Raw genomic sequence first — 20,067 nt, 5'->3', positions numbered from 1 at the left:
TTATTGAAGGCTGACTCTGTGTCAGACACTGTATATTCACTATCACTGATCATCCCAACCGCTCGGAAGGCAGGGAGTTATTGCCTCCATTTTACAGATGAGGAAACTGAGGCTCAGAGAGGAAAAGAGTCTGGCCTCGTGTAACTCAAAGGAGTTGAGTGGGAACCTAGGTCTCATCTAAGGCAGGAGCTCTTCGTCCCCTGTACCATAATCAGATAATCAGATGCAGCAAAGTCTAGGCAGAGTGGGCTCAGCCTTAGGGACCTGGCACCACTCTCTGGGAGAATGTTGTCAGAGCAACAGCCGTGAGAGCAGCACTTTTATTTTTCTTGCGAGGCAAGATCATGCGTTGGGAAGATCTTTGGACTTGGGCGGGTGTACCTGGGTCCAAGCCCCCAGTCTGCTAGGCGGCAAGCTCAGCGAGGACATCGTGCCGGCCTTCCTCACCTCTCTTGGCTCCCAAGTCCCCAGCTGAGAGCTTCTAATGCCCCAGTGCCTTGTTGATATTTTTTGAAGGAATGGAGATGTGTTTTTAGGCAAATCACATACCCTGTGACCTCAGTTCCTCCTCCTGCTTTTCATCTAAACCTCAGTGTACCTGATGACCACAGCCCCCATTTTTGAAAACAGCCTCCTCACCTTGATGTCTCCCTCTGACTGCAAATCTCTGCTAACTTCCAGGAAGTCTTCCTATGAAATATCTAACTTTCCACATGCGCACTGGTTTCCTGTTGCCGCTGTAACAAATTGGTAGCTTACACAATACAATTTTACCTATTAACTTAACAATTCCAGAGATCAGAAATCTAAGGTGTGAGCAGGGCTGTGTGCTTTCCGGAGGCTCTAGGGGAAAGTTCATTTCCTCCCCTTTTCCGGCTTCACGCAGCTGCCCACATTCCTTGGCTCATGGCCTCTTCTTCCATATCCAAAGCCAATAACGCTAGGCTGAGTGCTTCTCACTCCATCATCTCTCTGGTTCGATTCTGCCTCCTCTTCGACTTTGAAGGACTCTTGGGATCATACTGGATCCACCTGATGATTCAGGATAATCTCCCTATCTTCAAGCCAGCTGACTAGCAACCTTAATCCCCCTTTGCCATGTAACATAAAATGTTCACCGGTTCCTGGGAGGAGGACATGGACTTGGGGGGCCATTATTCTGCCTACCACAATCTGAGGTAGACCAGATGTCCCAGGTTACATCAGCCTTGGAGGTAAATATTCAGGCCCCAGAATACTTACACACTGGTACTGTTCTGGGTCTTTCCCTATAGCTCTTCAGGAAAGGCACCCACCCTTCACCCCACCCATCCTCTCAAATTCCTTCTCAGTCTATACTGGATCCCACCCCCCAACAGTGCCTCACGTGTGCTCAGGAAGTGGTCCTGCCAGATAAACTGAGCATCTGCAGTACTTCCTCCTGCCTGCTCAGGCCACACTCAGGCTGGAACTCCAGCCACAGAGCAGGGCTGCTTGGCCTTCCTGGGCATCTTACTTCAGTTTCATGAAATCCCCCTCTGGTTTTTCTTCTGTCCCTACTGCAGACACTCCACCTTAGGCTGAGACACACATCTTCAGGGGTTGGGGTTAGAGGAATTTGAGTGACCAACACTAGTCCACATTTGGAATAACTACCCCAAAACTACCCGCTCACCTACCCACATACTCACCGTGACTCCATGCCCTGAAACGAAATCAGAGGGGTTTGCAGTCATCTCCTTAGAGTTCATTCTTTTCCCAAAGGCCTCTTGATCGTTCACATAAATAGAACCCTATTGGTCCCTCCCTACTTGCCCTGCCAATAGGTTAGAACCCTGGAATGAGTCTAATTCAGGCTCAAGCTGGACCTATCATTTTTAACCTCATACACAGAAGGTTGAATTAGTCAGACACCTCAATTCATGGTCCTTTACCAGTACTGGTGCATGCAAGGCCCTTTTCTTGTTTATGTATTTGTTTCCTTTTGTGACACTCCCTAGATATCCATTCTAATATGTTTTATGTGCATCTTGCTGCCTTTATGTGTTCTTACATGGCGTGTGTTGTTTTGAATGTGTTATTAATTTGCACAAATGCTAGTATTGTTACATAACTTACTGTGTCTTACCGTTTTCCCCTGAACACTGTGTTTTTAATGATCCCTCCATGTCACTGGGCACATTTAGTCCCTAACTCCTAATGCTGCCTCATCCTTTACAGTGTGCGTTTGTTCACCAAGTTTTACCTGTCTATTCAGCCAGGATGGACACCCAGGTGACCTCCAATAATGCTGCAGTAAACAGCCTCATTCCTGACATTTTGTGGGTGGGATAGGGACGTGGGACTTTCTCTGGGACATTGTATTAGTTTGCTAGGGCTGCCACATCAAAATGCTGCAGACTCAGTGGCATAAACAACAGAAATGTATTTTCTCACAGTTCTGGAGGCCAGGAGTCTAAGGTCAAGGTTTTGGTGGGTCTGCTTTCTTCTGAGGCTTCTCCCCTTGGCTTGCAGACATCTGCCTTCTCCCTGTGCCCTCACAGGGCCCTTTCTTGTGTGAGTGCACCTCTGGTGTGTCTCTGTGTGTCCAAACTTCCTCTCCTTATAAGGATAACAGTCAGATTGGATTAGGACCCTCCATAATGACCTCATTTTAACTTAATCGCCTCTTTAAAGGCACTGTCTCTAAATAAGTCACATTCTGAAGTACGGGGAATAGGACTTCAACACAAGAATTTTGGGAGGACACAATTCAGCCCTTATCAGACGTACACCATGAGTGAAATTGCTGGGGGGTAGAGTGTGTGCATACTTGATTGGACTGCACGCATGTACTCTTCCGTAAGGAATGAATGAGGACCCCATATCTTAAGCCCCACCTACATTTGACATGATCCAGCTTTTACTATTTTGCTAGCCCAATAGGTATAAAGTGCTATCTCCTTATTGTTTAAAATTTCATTTTGTATGGTTGTTTTCAGGATTTCCTCTTCTGTAAATAGCCTGCTAAATATCTTTTGCCCATTTTCCTATTGCATTTTTCTTTTCCTAGGTGATTTGTAGTATGACCTTATATATTCTAGATAATGGCTTTAGACATTGATAATATCTTCTCCATTCTGACATTTGTCTATAACTTTGTTCATCGTGTATGTCATGAAACAGCAGAAATCTTCAATTTTGATGTTATCAAAGTCATCAATTATTTTTTTCATGGTTTGACCTTTTGAAGTTTTGTTTTAAAAATCCTTAAAATGGAGAATTTCTGAAGATGGCGGAAGAGTAAGACATGGAGATCACCTTCCCACAAATACATCAGAAATACATCTACATGTGGAACAACTCCTACAGAACACCTGCTGAATGCTGGCAGAAGACTTCAGACCTCGCAAAAGGCAAGAAACTCCCCACGTACCTGGGTAAAGCAAAAGAAAAAAGAAAAAACAGAGACAAAAGAATAGGGACGGACCTGCACCTGTGGGAGGGAGTTGTGAAGGAGGAAAGGTTTCCACACACTAGGAAGCCCCTTCGTGGGCGGAGACTGCGGGTGGCAGAGGGGGGGAAGCTTCAGAGGTGTGGAGGAGAGCACAGCAACAGGGGTGCAGAGGGCAAAGCGGAGAGATTCCCGCACAGAGGATCAGTGCTGACCAGCACTCACCAGCCCAAGAGGCTTGTCTGCTCACCCGCCGGGGCGGGCGGGGCTGGGAGCTGAGGCTCGGGCTTCGGTCGGAGCACAGGGAGAGGACTGGGGTTTGCAGCGTGAACACAGCCTGCAGGGGGTTAGTGCACCACGGCTAGCCGGGAGGGAGTCCGGGGAAAAGTCTGGACCTGCCGAAGAGGCAAGAGACTTTTTCTTGCCTCTTTGTTTGCTGGTGCACGAGGAGAGGGCATTAAGAGTGCTGCTTAAAGGAGCTCCAGGGACGGGCGTGAGCCGCAGCTATCAGCGCGGACCCCAGAGACTGGCATGGGACGCTCAGGCTGCTGCTGCCGCCACCAAGAAGCCTGTGTGCGAGCACAGGTCACTCTCCACACCTCCCTTCCAGGGAGGCTGTGCAGCCCGCCACTGCCAGGTTCCTGGGATCCAGGGACAACTTCCTGGGGAGAATGCATGGTGGGCCTCACGCTGCTGTAATGTCACGTCGGCCTCTGCTCACCCCGCATCCGTACCCCTCCCCCCCCCCAGCCTGAGTGAGCCAGAGCCCCCGAATCGGCGGCTCCTTTAACCCCGTCCTGTCTGAGTGAAGAACAGACGCCCTCCAGCGACCTACACGCAGAGGCGGGTCCAAATCCAAAGCTGAACCCCAGGAGCTGTGCGAACAAAGAAGAGAAAGGGAAATCTCTCCCAGCAGCCTCAGGAGCAGCAGATTAAATCTCCACAATCAACTTGATGTACCCTGCATCTGTGGAATACCTGAAGAGACAACAAATCATCCCAAATTGAGGAGGTGGACTTTGGGAGCAATGATACTTTTTTTTTCCCCCTTTTCCTCTTTTTGTGAGTGTGCATGTTTATGCTTCTTAGTGTGATTTTGTCTGTATAGCTTTGCTTTTACCATTTGTCCTAGGGTTCTGTCTGTCCATCTTTTTTCTGTTTATTTGGTTTTTCTGTTTTGTTTTGTTTTTTAGTATAGTTTTTACCACTTGTTCTCATTGGTGGATTTGTGTTTTGGTTTGGTTGCTCTCTTCTTTCTTTCTTTTTTTTTAAAATTACTTTAAAAGATTATTTTAATAATTATTTTTAATTTAATAACTTTATTTTATTTTATATTCTTCTTTCTTTCTTTCTTTCTTTCTTTCATTCTTTCTTTTTCTCCCTTTTATTCTGAGTCATGTGGATGACAGGCTCTTGGTGCTCCAGCCAGGTGTGAGGGCTGTGCCTCTGAGGTGGGAGAGCCAAGTTCAGAACATTGGTCCACCAGAGACCTCCCAGCTCCACTTAATATCAAATGGCGATAATCTCCCAGAGATCTCCATCTCAATGCCAAGACCCAGCTCCACTCAACGACCAGCAAGCTCTAGTGCGGGACACCCTATGCCAAACAACTAGCAAGACAGGAACACAATCCACCCATTAACAGAGAGGCTGCCTAAAATCATAATAAGCCCACAAATACTCTAAGACACACCACCAGACGTGGACCTGCCCACCAGAAAGACAAGATACAGCCTCACCCACCAGAACACAGGCACAAGTCCCCTCCACCAGGAAGCCTACACAACCCACAGAACCAACCTTAGCCGCTGGGGGCAGACACTAAAAACAATGGGAACTACGAACCTGCAGCCTATGAAGGGGAGACCCCAAACACCATAAGTTAACCAAATGAGAAGACAGAGAAACACACAGCAGATGAAGGAGCAAGGTAAAAACCCACCAGACTTAACAAATGAAGAGGAAATAGGCAGTCTACATGAAAAAGAATTCAGAATAATGATAGTAAAGATGATCCCACATCTTGGAAATAGAATGGAGAAAATACAAGAAACGTTCAACAAGGACCTAGAAGAACTAAAGAGCAAACAAACAGTGATGAACAACACAATAAATGAAATTAAAAATTCTCTAGAAGGGACCAATAGCATAATAACTGAGGCAGAAGAACTGATAAGTGACCTGGAAGATAAAATAGTGGAAATAACTACTGCAGAGCAGAATAAAGAAAAAAAAATGAAAAGAATTGAGGACAGTCTCTGAGACATCTGGGACAACACTAAACGCATCAACATTCGAATTATAGGGGTTCCAGAAGAAGAAGAGAAAAAGAAAGGGACTGAGAAAATATTTGAAGAGATTATAGTTGAAAACTTCCCTAATATGGGAAAGGAAATAGTTAATCAAGTCCAGTAAGCACAGAGAGTCCCATACAGGAAAATCCAAGGAGAAACACGCCAAGACACATATTAAGCAAACTATCAAAAGTTAAATACAAAGAAAAAAATATTAAAAGTAGCAAGGGAAAAACAACAAATAACATACAAGGGAATCACCATACGGTTAAAGCTGACCTTTCAGCAGAAACTCTGCAAGCCAGAAGGGAGTGGCAGGACATATTTAAAGTGATAAAGGAGAAAAACCTACAACCAAGATCACTCTATCCAGCAAGAATCTCATTCAGATTTGACAGAGAAACTAAAACCTTTACAGGCAAGCAAAAGCTAAGAGAATTCAGCACCACCAAATCAGCTTTATAGTAAATGCTAAAGGAACTTCTCTAGGCAGGAAGCACAAGAGAAGGAAAAGACAATAACAAACACAAAACAATTAATAAAATGGTAATAGGAGCATACATATTGATAATTTCCTTAAATGTAAATGGATTAAATGCTCAACCAAAAGACATAGACTGCCTGAATGCATACAAAAACAAGACCCATATATATGCTGTCTACAAGAGACCCACTTCAGACCTAGGGACATATACAGACTGAAAGAGAGGGGATGGAGAAAGATATTCCATGCAGATGGAAATCAAAAGAAAGCTGGAGAAGCAATTCTCATATCAGACAAAATAGACTTTAAAAAAAGACTATTAAAAAAAAAATTAAAAAAAAAATTAAAAAAAAAAAAAAAGAATATTACAAGAGACAAAGAAGGACACTATATAATGATCAAGGGATCAATCCAAGAAGAAGATATAACAATTGTAAAATATATGCACCCAACATAGGAGCACCTTCAATACATAAGGCAAATACTAACAGCCATAAAACGGGAAATCGACAGTAACACAATCATAGTAGGGGACTTGAACACTCCACTTTCACCAATGGACAGATCATCCAAAATGAAAATAAATAAGGAAACACAAGCTTTAAATGATACAATAAACAAGATGGACTTAATTGATATTTATAGGACATTCCATCCAAAAACAACAGAATACACTTTCTTCTCAAGTACTTATGGAACATTCTCCAGGATAGATCATATCTTGGGTCATAAATCAAGCCCTGGTAAATTTAAGAAAATTGAAATCATATCAAGTATCTTTTCTGACCACAACGCTATGAGACTAGATATCAATTACAGGAAAAAATCTGTAAAAAATACAAACACATGGAGGTTAAACAATACACTACTTAATAACCAAGAGATTACTGAAGAAATCAAAGGAAATCAAAAAATACCTAGAAACAAATGACAATGAAAACATGATGACCCAAAACCTATGGGATGCAGCAAAAGCAGTTTTATCAGGGAAGTTTATAGCAATACAATCTTACCTTAAGAAACAAGAAACATCTCAAAAAAACAACCTAACCTTACAGCTAAAGCAATTAGAGAAAGAAGAACAACAAAAAAAAAAACCCCAAAGTTAGCAGAAAGAAGGAAATCATAAAGATCAGATCAGAAGTAAATGAAAAAGAAATGAAGGAAATGATAGCAAAGAGCAATAAAACTAAAAGCTGGTTCTTTGAGAAGATAAACAAAATTGATAAAACATTAGCCAGACTCATCAAGAAAAAAACGGAGACGACTCAAATCAATAGAATTAGAAATGAAAAAGGAGAAGTAACAACTGACACTGCACAAATACAAAGGATCATGAGAGATTACTACAAGCAACTATATGCCAATAAAATGGACAACCTGAAAGAAATGGGCAAATTCTTAGAAATGCACAACCTTCCGAGACTGAACCAGGAAGAAATAGAAAATATGAACAGACCAATCACAAGCACTGAAATTGAAACTGCGATTAAAAATCTTCCAAGAAAAAAAGCCAAGGAGCAGATGGCTTCATAGGGCATTCTATCAAACATTTAGAGAAGAGCTAACACCTAACTTTCTCAAACTCTTCCAAAATATAGCAGAGAGAGGAACACTCCCAAACTCATTCTACAAGGCCACCATCACCCTGATACCAAAACCAGACAAAGATGTCACAAAGAAAGAAAACTACAGGCCAATATCACTGATGAACATAGATGCAAAAATCCTCAACAAAATACTAGCAAACAGAATCCAACAGCACATTAAAAGGATCATACACCATGATCAAGTGGGGTTTATCCCAGGAATGCAAGGATTCTTCAGTATACTGAAATCAATCAATGTGATACACCATATTAACAAATTGAAGTATAAAAACCATATGATCATCTCAATAGATCCAGAGAAAGCTTTTGACAAAATTCAAAACCCATATATGATAAAAACCCTCCAGAAAGTAGGCAAAGAGGAAATTTAGCTCAACATAATAAAGACCATATATGACAGACCAACAGCCAACATCATCCTCAATGGTGAAAAACTGAAACCATTTCCACTAAGATCAGGAACAAGACAAGGTTGCCCACTCTCACCACTATTATTCAGCATAGTTTTGGAAGTTTACCCACAGCAATAAGAGAAGAAAAAGAAATGAAGGGAATCCAAGTCGGAAAAGAAGTAAAGTTGCCACTGTTTGTAGATGACATGATACTATACATGGAGAATCCGAAAGATGCTACCAGAAAACTATTAGAGCTAATCAATGAATTTGGTAAAGTTGCAGGATACAAAATTAATGCACAGAAATCTCTTGCATTCCGATACACTAATGATGAAAAATCTGAAAGTGAAATTAAGAAAACACTCCCATTTACCATTGCAACAAAAAGAATAAAATATCTAGGAATAAACCTACCTAAGGAGACAAAAGACCTGTATGTGGAAAATTATAAGACACTGATGAAAGAAATTAAAGATGATACAAATAGATGGAAAGGTATACCATGTTCCTGGCTTGGAAGAATCAACATTGTGAAAATGACTATACTACCCAAACCAATCTACAGATTCAGTGCAATCTCTATCAAACTACCACTGGCATTTTTCACAGAACTAGAACAAAAAGTCTCACAATTTGTATGGAAACACAAAAGACCCCAAATAGCCAAAGCAATCTTGAGAAAGAAAAACGGAGCTGGAGGAATCAGACTCCCTGTCTTCAGACTATACTACAAAGCTACAGTAGTCAAGAGAGTGTGGTACTGGCACAAAAACAGAAATATAGATCAATGGAACAGGATAGAAAGCCCAGAGATAAACCCACACACATATGGACACCTTATCTTTGATAAAGGAGGCAAGGATATACAATGGAGAAAAGACAGTCTCTTCAATAAGTTGTGCTGGGAAAACTGGACAGCTACATGTAAAAGAATGAAATTAGAACACTCCCTACCACCATACACAAAAATTAACTCAAAATGGATTAAAGACCTAAATGTAAGGCCAGACACTTTAAAACTCTTAGAGGAAATCATACGTAGAACACTCTATGACATAAATCACAGCAAGATCCTTTTTGACCTACCTCCTAGAGAAATGGAAATAAAAACAAAAATAAACAAAATGGGACCTAATGAAACTTAAAAGCTTTTGCACAGCAAAAGAAACCATAAACAAGATGAAAAGACAACCCTCAGAATGGAAGAAAATATTTGCAAATGAAGCAACTGACAAAGGATTAATCTCCAAAATTTACAAGCAGCTCATGCAGCTCAATATCAAAATAACAAACAGCCCAATCCAAAGATAAGCAGAAGACCTAAATAGACATTTCCCCAAAGAAGATATACAGATTGCCAACAAACACATGAAAGAATGCTCAACGTCATTAATCATTAGAGAAATGCAAATCAAAACTACAATGAGATATCATTTCACACCAGTCAGAATGGCCATCATCAAAAAATCTATAAACAATAAATGCTGGAGAGTGTGTGGCGAAAAGGGAACCCTCTTGCACTGTTGGGAATGTGAATTGGTACAGCCACTATGGAGAATAGTATGGAGTTTTAAAATCTTCCCATAGAGGTACTATATATTCCTGGTTAAACCAGATATTTTACAGATTTAGTTGATATTATTAATGTTATTTTTATATCTGATTATACTTTCTAATGTACTGCTGGTTTAGAGTAAAAACTACTGTGTTTGTAGGATAATCTTGATTCCAGCAATATCAATAATATCTCATTATTCTGAGAGTCTCTCTGTTGATTCTGCTTGTTTTTCCAGGCGTATGATCCTATCGTCTATAAATAATGATAGTTTTACCTCTTTCCTTACAAGTCTTGAACCACTATTTTTTTTTCTTTCCTTATAGCTTTGGCCAGGGCTATTGGTCCTACAGAAAATGGTGGCTGTGAGAGTTAATATCCTTGTCTTATTCCTGATCTTAATGTTTCTCCATTGAGCTATGATGATTTTTGATTTAGTTTTTTTTAACAGTGCTCTGACTTTTCATTTTTTATAAAAGTTTTATTAAAATATAGTTCACATACTAAGAAATTCACTCTTTGAAGTGTATAATTCAGTGGTAAATTTTATATATAAACCTTATTAAGTTAAGGAAAATTGTTTCTACTTCTAAATTTCTGAGAGCTTGTGCAACTTTGTGAATTTTTTGTATTATTTGAGATAATCATATGACTTTTCTCCTTTAGGCATTAATGAAATTAATGACACTGATTTTTCTGATGTTAAACTCTACTTGCATTCATGGACTAAACCCTATGTGATCATGATGTATTATTTTTTTTAATATACTTGGTTTTAGTTAGCTCATATTTTGTTTTGGAGTACTGCATCTCTCATCATTCGTGAACCAGACCTATAATATTTTGCTTATATTTCTTTTGTCTGATTCTGGAATCAATATTTTACTAGCTTGAAAAATGAACTAGGAAACTATTGCTCTTTTTCTATTTTCTAGAACAACTCTTTCTTAAAAGTTTGGTAGAATTCATTTGAAAAACCATCTGAGCCTTTTGGGCAGGGGAGGGAATGCCAACTATCATTTCAATTTCTTTAGTATCTCAAGTTCTGTTCTCTGTTTCTTCTGTCCTGTTTCATCTGATCCTCTGATTCACAGACACACCTCATTCCCCACTGCCCCATTCACATGTCCCACTCAAGTCTTTATCTCTGGAGATCCTGACTATACTTTAAGGCAGAACTTCAATTCCCTATTTTTATGAGTCAATTCCCAACCCACCATAACACTGTTATTCCTTCCTCATTGCCGCTTGATAGCTCTGTGTGTATATCTTACACATTTATACCACCCTTATCAGGATTATCTCTATGTGTTATGTCCATTTTTATCCAGCAATGAATAATCTAACATCGTAGGTATAACATAATCTTTATCTTGCATGAAGCCCTGTTTTCTCTAAAACTAAAAGTAAATTTTGTAAAACTAGAGAGCATAATAATAACGGTGTCTATTTTTTGCCCTTTCCCTTTGAAAACAAACATAAAATCCTTTGCATATACTTTGTACAAACATTGCTCTTCCTCATCCAAACTGTACCCCTAGCCCCATCTGCCCCATGAATCCTGATTGATCCTGTGGGCTGTCTCTCATACCTGGATCTTAACCTCACTCCCTAAATGCCTTCTCAGTAAATGTGTATTAGGAAGGAATAGGAATGGTGCCAGACCAGAGTTGTGGAGAAGTCCACCGCCTTCAAGGTAAGGCACGGAGCTCCACAGCTAAGCTGAGTTGGTGAGACCTCTAGGAGGGTTCTGCTACCCAATGTAAGCTGCCTTTTCTAGGGAGCATTGACTATTCACTGTGATCAGAGATAGTATGATGCTGCGAAGAGAAACAGTTGGCAGATGTACAAATAATGGTTCTATTCACCTTTCATTCACTTTTCTAAGAAACTTCTCTGTACCATAACCACTGTTGGGATTACAGAGAGGAAAGACTGTCATTGCCTCCACACCCCATTTAAGGTGCTCACCGTCTGGTAAGAAAATTAATTAAACACATTCAGTGAAATTTACAAATGATAAGAGCTGTGACAGAAGCAATTTCTAGGGACTGGGGGGAGGACCCCTGGGGCTAATCTCTGGTGAAGCCCACCTGGGGTCACAACCACAACACAGTAATCAGCAGTCAGTCCTTGAACTGCCTTAAAAAGTGGGACCTTGTCTGTGAAATCCCAACCCCACCACATATTAGCTGCGGGATTTCAGGAAAGCTACCTGGTTCTTCTGTGCCTTCGTTTTTTCATTGGTAAAATGGGGTCCATGGCACCGGCCTCATGTGGCTGTCGACATGAGGAGCTAATGCTCTGATGTGTGTAGCGCCTGGCCCGCAGCCGGGGCCGGGCTCCTGGGAGCTTCTGCTTCCCTTGTGGCTGGTGCCATGGCTCTCTGCTTCTGATTGCAGGTGGTAACACCGGATGGGCATGGGAAGAGCCGAGCTAAGTGGGGCCTGCTGAAGAATATCCGGATTGCCCTCCAGAAACGCTTCTGAGTGCCCCCCGCAGGGCAGGCAGCAACCTCAGAGACATACCACAGAATAGACATATGTAGACACACACACGTGTGTATATGTATCTTTCTCCCCACATTCTTCAACGAGGTTGTAGACCATGTTCCCGGGACATCTGAGCCATTTCAGCAGAAGTCTACTAAGAGCTAATAAAAGGAAATGCCTGATGTCATGGCTTGCTGTTTGCTCATTAAATAGAAACTAAGATACAAAAGTCAGCAAGTGGCTACGTTTCCATGAGCTCGGACCTAATCCTAGGCTCAGAATTCTGTGCTGTTTTGTATGAGGTAGCGTTGGTTGAAAAAAATTAAAAAGGCACTCTCTTTGAAGTCAGGCTCCCTGGGTACGCATGTTGACCCTGGTCTAACTAGCTGTCGGTGTTTGGGCAAGTCACTGATTGATGGGGAGCTCATTCCCTCACTATGCAGACTATTTTAATATGAAAAGGCCAACGTTGTTAGAATGCGCTTCCTCGTTATTGAGCCTGAACTTGCCTTCCCATAACTTTAACCCCATGGTCTGAGGTCTGCCCCAGAGCCATAAGAAGAAGAGTACTCCCTCTTCTCACTCTTTCTGATCCCCAGACAAAGGAAGAGCAGTAGAAGGGCTGGTGGGAGGCACCCTCCTATGGTTCTTTGAAGCATGGCAGGAAAGAATGGCAGAGTCGTGTGTCAGCTCCAGCCTCACTGAACTTGGCCAGGCCCTTCAGACAATGTGAAGTACCCAAGCTTGAAAAGGCCCCATCTGCCTGGAACGACCCACTCCTGAACCCCACCCCACTGCTGCCTAGAAAATACCACCAGTCTTTCAAGACCTAGCTCAACCACTTGTGTGAAGTCTTTGCTGATTCTCCAGGTGGTCTAAGTGGGGATGATACCTCCTTCCTCTCCTGGGTTCTCACTAAACCCCGAGCCCTCCTCCCCCACCCCATCCCCCACAGAGACACCTCTTCCAGCCCGTGATGCTCAGGAGCTCTCATTGGTCCCCAGTCTTTAGGACAGAGATGGCATCTCATTCATTCTGTCCCAGTGGCTGGCTCAGTGAAACTCACATTGCACATTAATAACAGGGACAGAGGAACTACTGCTGGAAGGCAGGCACACAGAGCCACCCTCCTGTGAACTCATCCCCGACAGGTCAGTTTGCACCATGAGGGTCTACACACAGAAGTGGGAGTGGGCATGGAAAGGGACCGGTGGTCAGTGGTCTCCACCTCCTCTAATCCCATCCTTTTCATGAGCTGCCCCATGGCGGGTGTGGCCAGCTCATCTGGCTTCACCTGGAGGACCATGGCTTTGCAACCCATTATTTTGCCCGGAGACTCAGCATCAGAGCCAGAAAAGCCCCATTCCCTGTGAAGGATCCTTAGTGATGATCTTTTAATAATGTGAGATGAAGCCAAGCAGATTCCTGCCCCACCCCCAAACAGCACTGCAAGAAGGAATACCCGCGGGAGCTTCGTTATGATCCTATTACTATAAATGATGGCTTGGATCCACCTTCAGATTTGGTATTACCATATAATCATTTCTGTAAAAGCCTTCAAAATCATCATTAGCACAGGGAGCAAATTAAATGACATGCCAGCAGGGATCTTACTACTGATAAACTAAAAGGAAATTAAACTAAAAAAAAAAAAGAATGATATGAATTTTGCATTACAATGATCACACCTACTCACAGAGCCAAGTAGGATGGCCAGAATCAGAGAAGCACCAGCACCCTGATCTTGCCTCTCTAGAGAATGTGTAAACTTGCATTCAGCAACCAAGAAGTCAGTGGGATTCTCTGAGAGGCCCATTTAAGCAGTAGCGGAGCTGTTCTTCCAAACACAAGGTGAAATTTTTTAATGATGCAGAAACCCTTGCACATCATTTGTTCCCTGGGGTTATGATTCACACAGAGTGTACCCTCCCAGGACCCTTCCTGTGGTATAAAAAGGGAGGCAAGGATCTGGTGTAATATCAGCACTTTATCTTTACTAACCAGTTGCATGGCCTTGAGTGAGTCCCTCTCTCACCCTGGATGTCAGTTTCTTTGTCTATATGATGATGTGGTTTGATTAGGTATTTTAGAGCTGATCTTTAATTAAATGAGAATAATGTTTCTTTCCCTGCTTCTTCGGATTGTTGTCAAATTCAAATGAGTAATATACACGAAAGCATGTTACAAAGTGGAAAATACTGTTAAGGAGGAAAGTTTTTTAATTGAAGTATAGTTAATGTACAATATTATGTAAGTTACAGGCATACAATATAGTGATTTGTAATTCTGCACGTACACAGTAGTACATATATGTTTGTGTGTGTGTGTGTGTATATATATATATATATATATATATATTTATGTGCCAAATATAACAAAGAGATTCATCTATATACACCACTGTGTCTAGCCATAATCTCTCTGTATATCTACGTATTTCAGCATCTCTATCAGTCTTTCTTTAGAGAACAGTGTATGGCTATAGGAACAGATAATTAGTGGCAGTGTCTACTTGAAAAGAGCTTATAGTATATTAGTGCAGTTGATAGCTAAGAAAATGGTAGTTTTCTGGCACCTCTCCTCTTCTTACTTTTTTTCTTTTTCTTTTTATATTCACTCTAGATTCATTCATTCATTTAATACATCTGTAATGAGATTTGGGTGCAAGGAACACAGTGGGAAATTCAACAAGCATGGTTCCTGCCCCACATATTTTATAGTCTAATGAGGAAGACAGGTGAAGCTATAAGTATATAGATGACTAGAAATGATGAAAAGTGCTAGAGAGGAAAGGAGCATGGAGCTGGGAGGTATCGATTCTAAAGAGGGTGCAATGGCCTGAATGTTGTGTTCTCCAAAATTCATGTGCTGAAACCCTAACCCCAAAGTGATGGTGTTTCCTAATTACCTTGGGAGGTAATTAGGCCATGAGAGTGGGGCCCTCAAGAATGGGATTAGTGCCTTTATAAGATGAAGCCAGAGAGCTAGCTCACTCTCTTTCCACCACAACGAGAAGACAGCCATCCGCACCCCAGAAGAGGGTCCTTGCCAGAACCTGATTATGCTGGCACCCTATCTTGGACTTCCAGCCCCTAAAACTGTGAGAAATAAATTTCTGTTCTTATAAGACACCCAGTCTATGATACTTTGTTATAGCCAACCAAACGGACTAAAACAGAGGCTGTCAGTGAAGGGCTCCCAAGAGGTGAATTTAAACCTGTCTCCTTAAGAAAGGAGAGGAACCAGTCATGTGACAAGCAGAGGAGAAAAGCATTTTTGATAGAGCTGCAGCAGGTGCCAAGGTCCTGTGGCAGGAAGAAAAACAGGAACACAGTCCCGGAGGCTGCATTGCAAGAAACAAGGAGGAGAGAAGGATGGGTAAGTGGCCTTGGCAGAACTTGTGGGCCATCACAGAGGTCATGCATCTCAGGAAGCTGTAAGCCAGGCAATGTCACAACCCTATTTATATTTCAATAGTGTTACTTTTGGTTCTGTATGGGCAGTGAGTTGCAGGGAGCCAAGAGAAAAGGCAGGAGGACTGTTAGCACAAGTGTGGTTACCTGGGCTGAGGGGACAGATTCGAGGTGGAATCAAGAGCCCTTTCGGACCAGTGGGGTGTGTATGAGTGAGCAGGAGAGAGTAATCAAGGATGGTGTCGAAGATTCTGGATTGAGCACCAGGTGGGTGATGGATCCAAACAGGAAAGAATGGACAAGTTTCAGTTTGGGGAAATGTTAGAGTTCTGCCTTGGATGGATGGAGATACTTGAGGGACTAGTGAGCAGAATCAAACAGCAGCAACTGGTTATTGTATCAGCCTGATTCAGTCTGGAAAACAGAAAACACACCAGTCCTTTTAACAGAGAGAACTGAATATGGGAATTGGTTCAATAGATGTTGGAGGACCCAGGACAGAAAAGGGACACTGGGATAACACAGAGGTGGCAACTGTCACCCCTAGGAGCCACTGTCACCCCTAGGACTGGGGAAATGAAGGGAAGAGGATGGAGTTTTCAGAACCAGAGGCTCAGAGGAGGAGCCCTGCTGAGCTGGGGCCCAGATCTCTGGGCGAGGGTCGCTGCCAGACTGGTGCTGGTGTCTCTGGGAGAGTTCCAGGAGGCCAGTTCTAGGAGGGTGGGGAAAAGATCTGGAAACTGACAGTAACAGCTAAACTGCCACAGGCTGGGAAGGACCATCACTGGGAAGGGCAGTGATGCCACCCAGAAGAGGGAGCAAGAGAGAAAGGAGCCCTTGCCTTCACCCCCTTCAAGGCATCCAGTCTTCCTCTGGTGTCCCCTAGTAGCAGAACCACAAGGAGCCAGTTGGCAAAAAAAAAAAAAAAAAAAAAAAAAAGCTATATCTGCAGAGCCCCACCCTCAGCATCAGAGACTGAGTCCAGAAAGGCAGGGTAGGGGCTGGGAGACACGAGCTTAATAATTGGCACAGTTTTGTAAGACTAGGACCCAAAGGATAGGCCTGGGCTAGGGGCACAAACTCGAGTCATCAGTGAATGTGATTCTGTGATTTGCTAGAATGCTAATGACATCAACTGTCCCCAGCTCAGCTAGGCTCTTCAGGAGAGACCAGAGAGACATAAAGCTAGTTCCCACCTTCAGATTGCTTCCTAACCACAAAGCCAACTGAAAAGCAACTGGGCATATTGCTTGGTCTCTGGAGCTACCCCCACCCCAAGTGAGCATTGGAATCACTGATGGAGTGTTTTAAAAATACAGATGCCCTGGGCCCGCCCCAGAGCCACTGATCAGATTATATAGCACAGGGGCCTGGGCACTGGTGTTTCCTAAAAGCCTCTGGGTGATCATGAGGAGCAGCGCTCTCCCAGACCAGCAAATATTTGGGACCCACTAGATGGTGGCCTGAGTTGTGGGAAGATGGTTCCTGGCTGCAGTAGGACCAGAGCTAGCCTTTGAAGAATGGGCAGGAATTGGACAAGGCACAGGCCAGAGGAAAGGGCACCACAAGGATGGCTTGCAAAAGGGCAGGGAGACAGGAATGAATGGGGAGCTGGGCACCACAGGTCCTCAGAAAATGCTCATTGATTTGAGTTGTTAAACTCTGAGTTTACCCTGTGCTATATGTCTCTCTTTTTGCTTTGAGAGATAATGAAAAACAGGGTATGTGGGGAAATGTTGATATCATTTAAATTATTGATATCATTTCAACAGTTGCTCTGCTCTGAGATAAATAAAGGGGTATATGCAGGGAACGGAGAGATAATATGAACCCCAAATTGGCAGGAGCACTGCTACCCACAAGTACCCCTGTTTCTGCCCACTGCCATGTCTTCCTGGTACAAACTCTCAGCAGCACCCAGACCCACACACTCAGCTGTGTCATGCACACACACACACATATACACTAATATACTCACACTCATGCACACACATATGGGCACACACATATATGCACACAAGTGCTCCACATTCACTACATCTGAAGCATGTCATCCATTCCAAGGTCAGTGAAATTTTACACACACACACACACACACACACACACACACACACACACACACAATGTACTATATATGCGTGTATGTAATCAAATATTAATGGAATGGAATATTATTCAGCCATAAAAAAGAACAAAATAATTCCGTTTGCATCAACAAGTGTGGACCTAGAGATTATCATACTGTACTAAGTGAAGTAAGTCAGACAGACAAAGACAAATATCATGATATCACTTATATGTGAAATCTTTAAAAATGATACAAATGGAGAAGCAGGAGATGTGAAGGTAGAGGTTGGAGTGACACAACCATTGCCTGGAAGGGGGTCACAGAACACATAATGCGAGCATCACCTAGAAGCTGGAAAAGCAGGGCATCATGCACGTGACCCCCATTTGACAGTCCCACACTACCTTCCACTTGGAACAAGCAGTTTAGGAGTCACCTGGTGGCAAAATATATAAGAAAGGCCTCAATAAGAATCAGTGAGAGATTAGGAACCAAAATAGTGGAGTAGAAGGACATGCTCTCACTCCTTCTGTGAGAACACCAGAATCACAACTAGCTGCTGGACAATCATCAACAGGAAGACACTGGAACTCACCAAAAAAATACCTCACATCCAAAGACAAAGGAAAAGCCACAGTGAGACGGTACAAAGGGCGCAATCACAGTAAAATCAAATCCCATAACTGCTGGGTGGGTGACTCACAGACTGGAGAACACTTATACCACAGAAGTCCACCCACTGGCGTGAAGGTTCTCAGTCCCACGTCAGGCTTCTCAACCTGGGGGTCCGGCAAAGGGAGGAGGAATTCCTAGACAATCAGATTTTGAAGCCTAGTGGGATTTGACTGCAGGACTTCGACAGGACTGTGGGAAACAGAGACTCCACTCTTGGAGGGCACACACAAAGTAGTGTGTGCATTGGAACCCAGGGGAAGGAGCATTGACCTCAGGGGAGACTGAACCAGACCTACCTGCTAGTGTTGGAGGATCTCCTGCAGAGGCGGGAGGTGGCTGTGATTCACAGTGGGGACAAGGACACTGGCAGCAGAAGTTCTGGGAAGTACTCCTTGGCATGAGCCCTCCCAGAGTCTGTCATTAGCCCCACCAAAGAGCCCAGGTAGGCTCCAGTGTTGGGTTCCCTCAGGCCAAACAACCAACAGGGAGGGAACCCAGCCCCACCCATCAGCAGTCAAGTGGAGTAAAGTTTTACTGAGCTCTGCCACCAGAGCAACAGTCAGCTCTACCCACCATCAGTCCCTCCCATCAGGAAACTTACACAAGCCTCTTAGATAGCCTCATCCACCAGAGGGCAGACAGCAGAAGCAAGAAGAGCTACAATCCTGCAGCCTGTGGAACAAAAACCACATTCACAGAAAGATAGACAAGATGAAAAGTCAGTGGGCTATGTACCACATGAAGGAACAAGATAAAACCCCAGAAAAACAACTAAATGAAGTGGAGATAGGCAACCTTCCAGAAAAAGAATTCAGAATAATGATAGTGAAGATGATTGAGGACCTCGGAAAAAGAATGGAGGCAAAGATCAAGAAGATGAAAGAAATGTTTAACAAAGACCTAGAAGAATTAAAGAACAAACAAACAGAGATGAACAATACAATAACTGAAATGAAAACTACACTAGAAGGAATCAATAGCAGAGTAATTGAGGCAGAAGAACGGATACGTGACCTGGAAGACAGAATGGTGCAATTCACTGCTGCAGAATAAAATAAAGAAAAAAGAATGAAAACAAATGAAGACAGCCTAAGAGACCTCTGGGACAATATTAAACACAACAACATTCGCATTATAGGGGTCCCAGAAGGAGAAGAGAGAGAGAAAGGACCCGACAAAATATTTGAAGGATTATAGTCAAAAACTTCCCTAACATGGGAAAGGAAATAGCCACCCAAGTCCAAGAAGCACAGAGAGTCCCATACAGGATAAGCGCAAGGAGAAACATGCCGAGACACATAGTAATCAAATTGGCAAAAATTAAAGACAAAGAAAAATTATCGAAAGCAACAAGGGAAAAATGACAAATAACATGCAAGGGAACTCCCATAAGGTTAACAGCTGATTTCTCAGCAGAAAATGTACAAGCCAGAAGGGAGTGGCATGATATACTTAAAGTGATGAAAGGGAAGAACCTACAACCAAGATTACTCTACCCAGCAAGGATCTCATTCAGATTCGATGGAGAAATCAAAAGACAAGCAAAACCTAAGAGAATTCAGCACCACCAAACCAGCTCTACAACAAATGGTAAAGGAACTTCTCTAAGTGGGAAACACAAGAGAAGAAAAGAACCTACAAAAACAAACCCAAAACAATTAAGAAAATG

At 42.7% G+C, this 20,067-nt stretch overlaps 1 protein-coding gene across 1 annotated transcript in view; it reads left to right on the top strand.

The window, feature by feature from the left end:
• Nucleotides 1-12,398, top strand: part of TRIM42 (tripartite motif containing 42) — a 29,688-nt gene extending 17,290 nt beyond the window's left edge. The window contains exon 5 of the mRNA XM_019934119.3: nt 12,153-12,398. Within this exon, the coding sequence (XP_019789678.1) occupies nt 12,153-12,239 (87 nt within the window). The 3' untranslated portion in view covers nt 12,240-12,398. The remainder of the gene's footprint in view (nt 1-12,152) is intronic.
• Nucleotides 12,399-20,067: the final 7,669 nt, after the last annotated feature.

The sequence above is a fragment of the Tursiops truncatus genome, chromosome 4, assembly GCF_011762595.2.
Source record: "Tursiops truncatus isolate mTurTru1 chromosome 4, mTurTru1.mat.Y, whole genome shotgun sequence".
Classification (NCBI taxonomy): domain Eukaryota; kingdom Metazoa; phylum Chordata; class Mammalia; order Artiodactyla; family Delphinidae; genus Tursiops; species Tursiops truncatus.
Note: the sequence above shows the minus strand (reverse complement) of the source record. Positions and strands in the feature narration are given on the sequence as shown.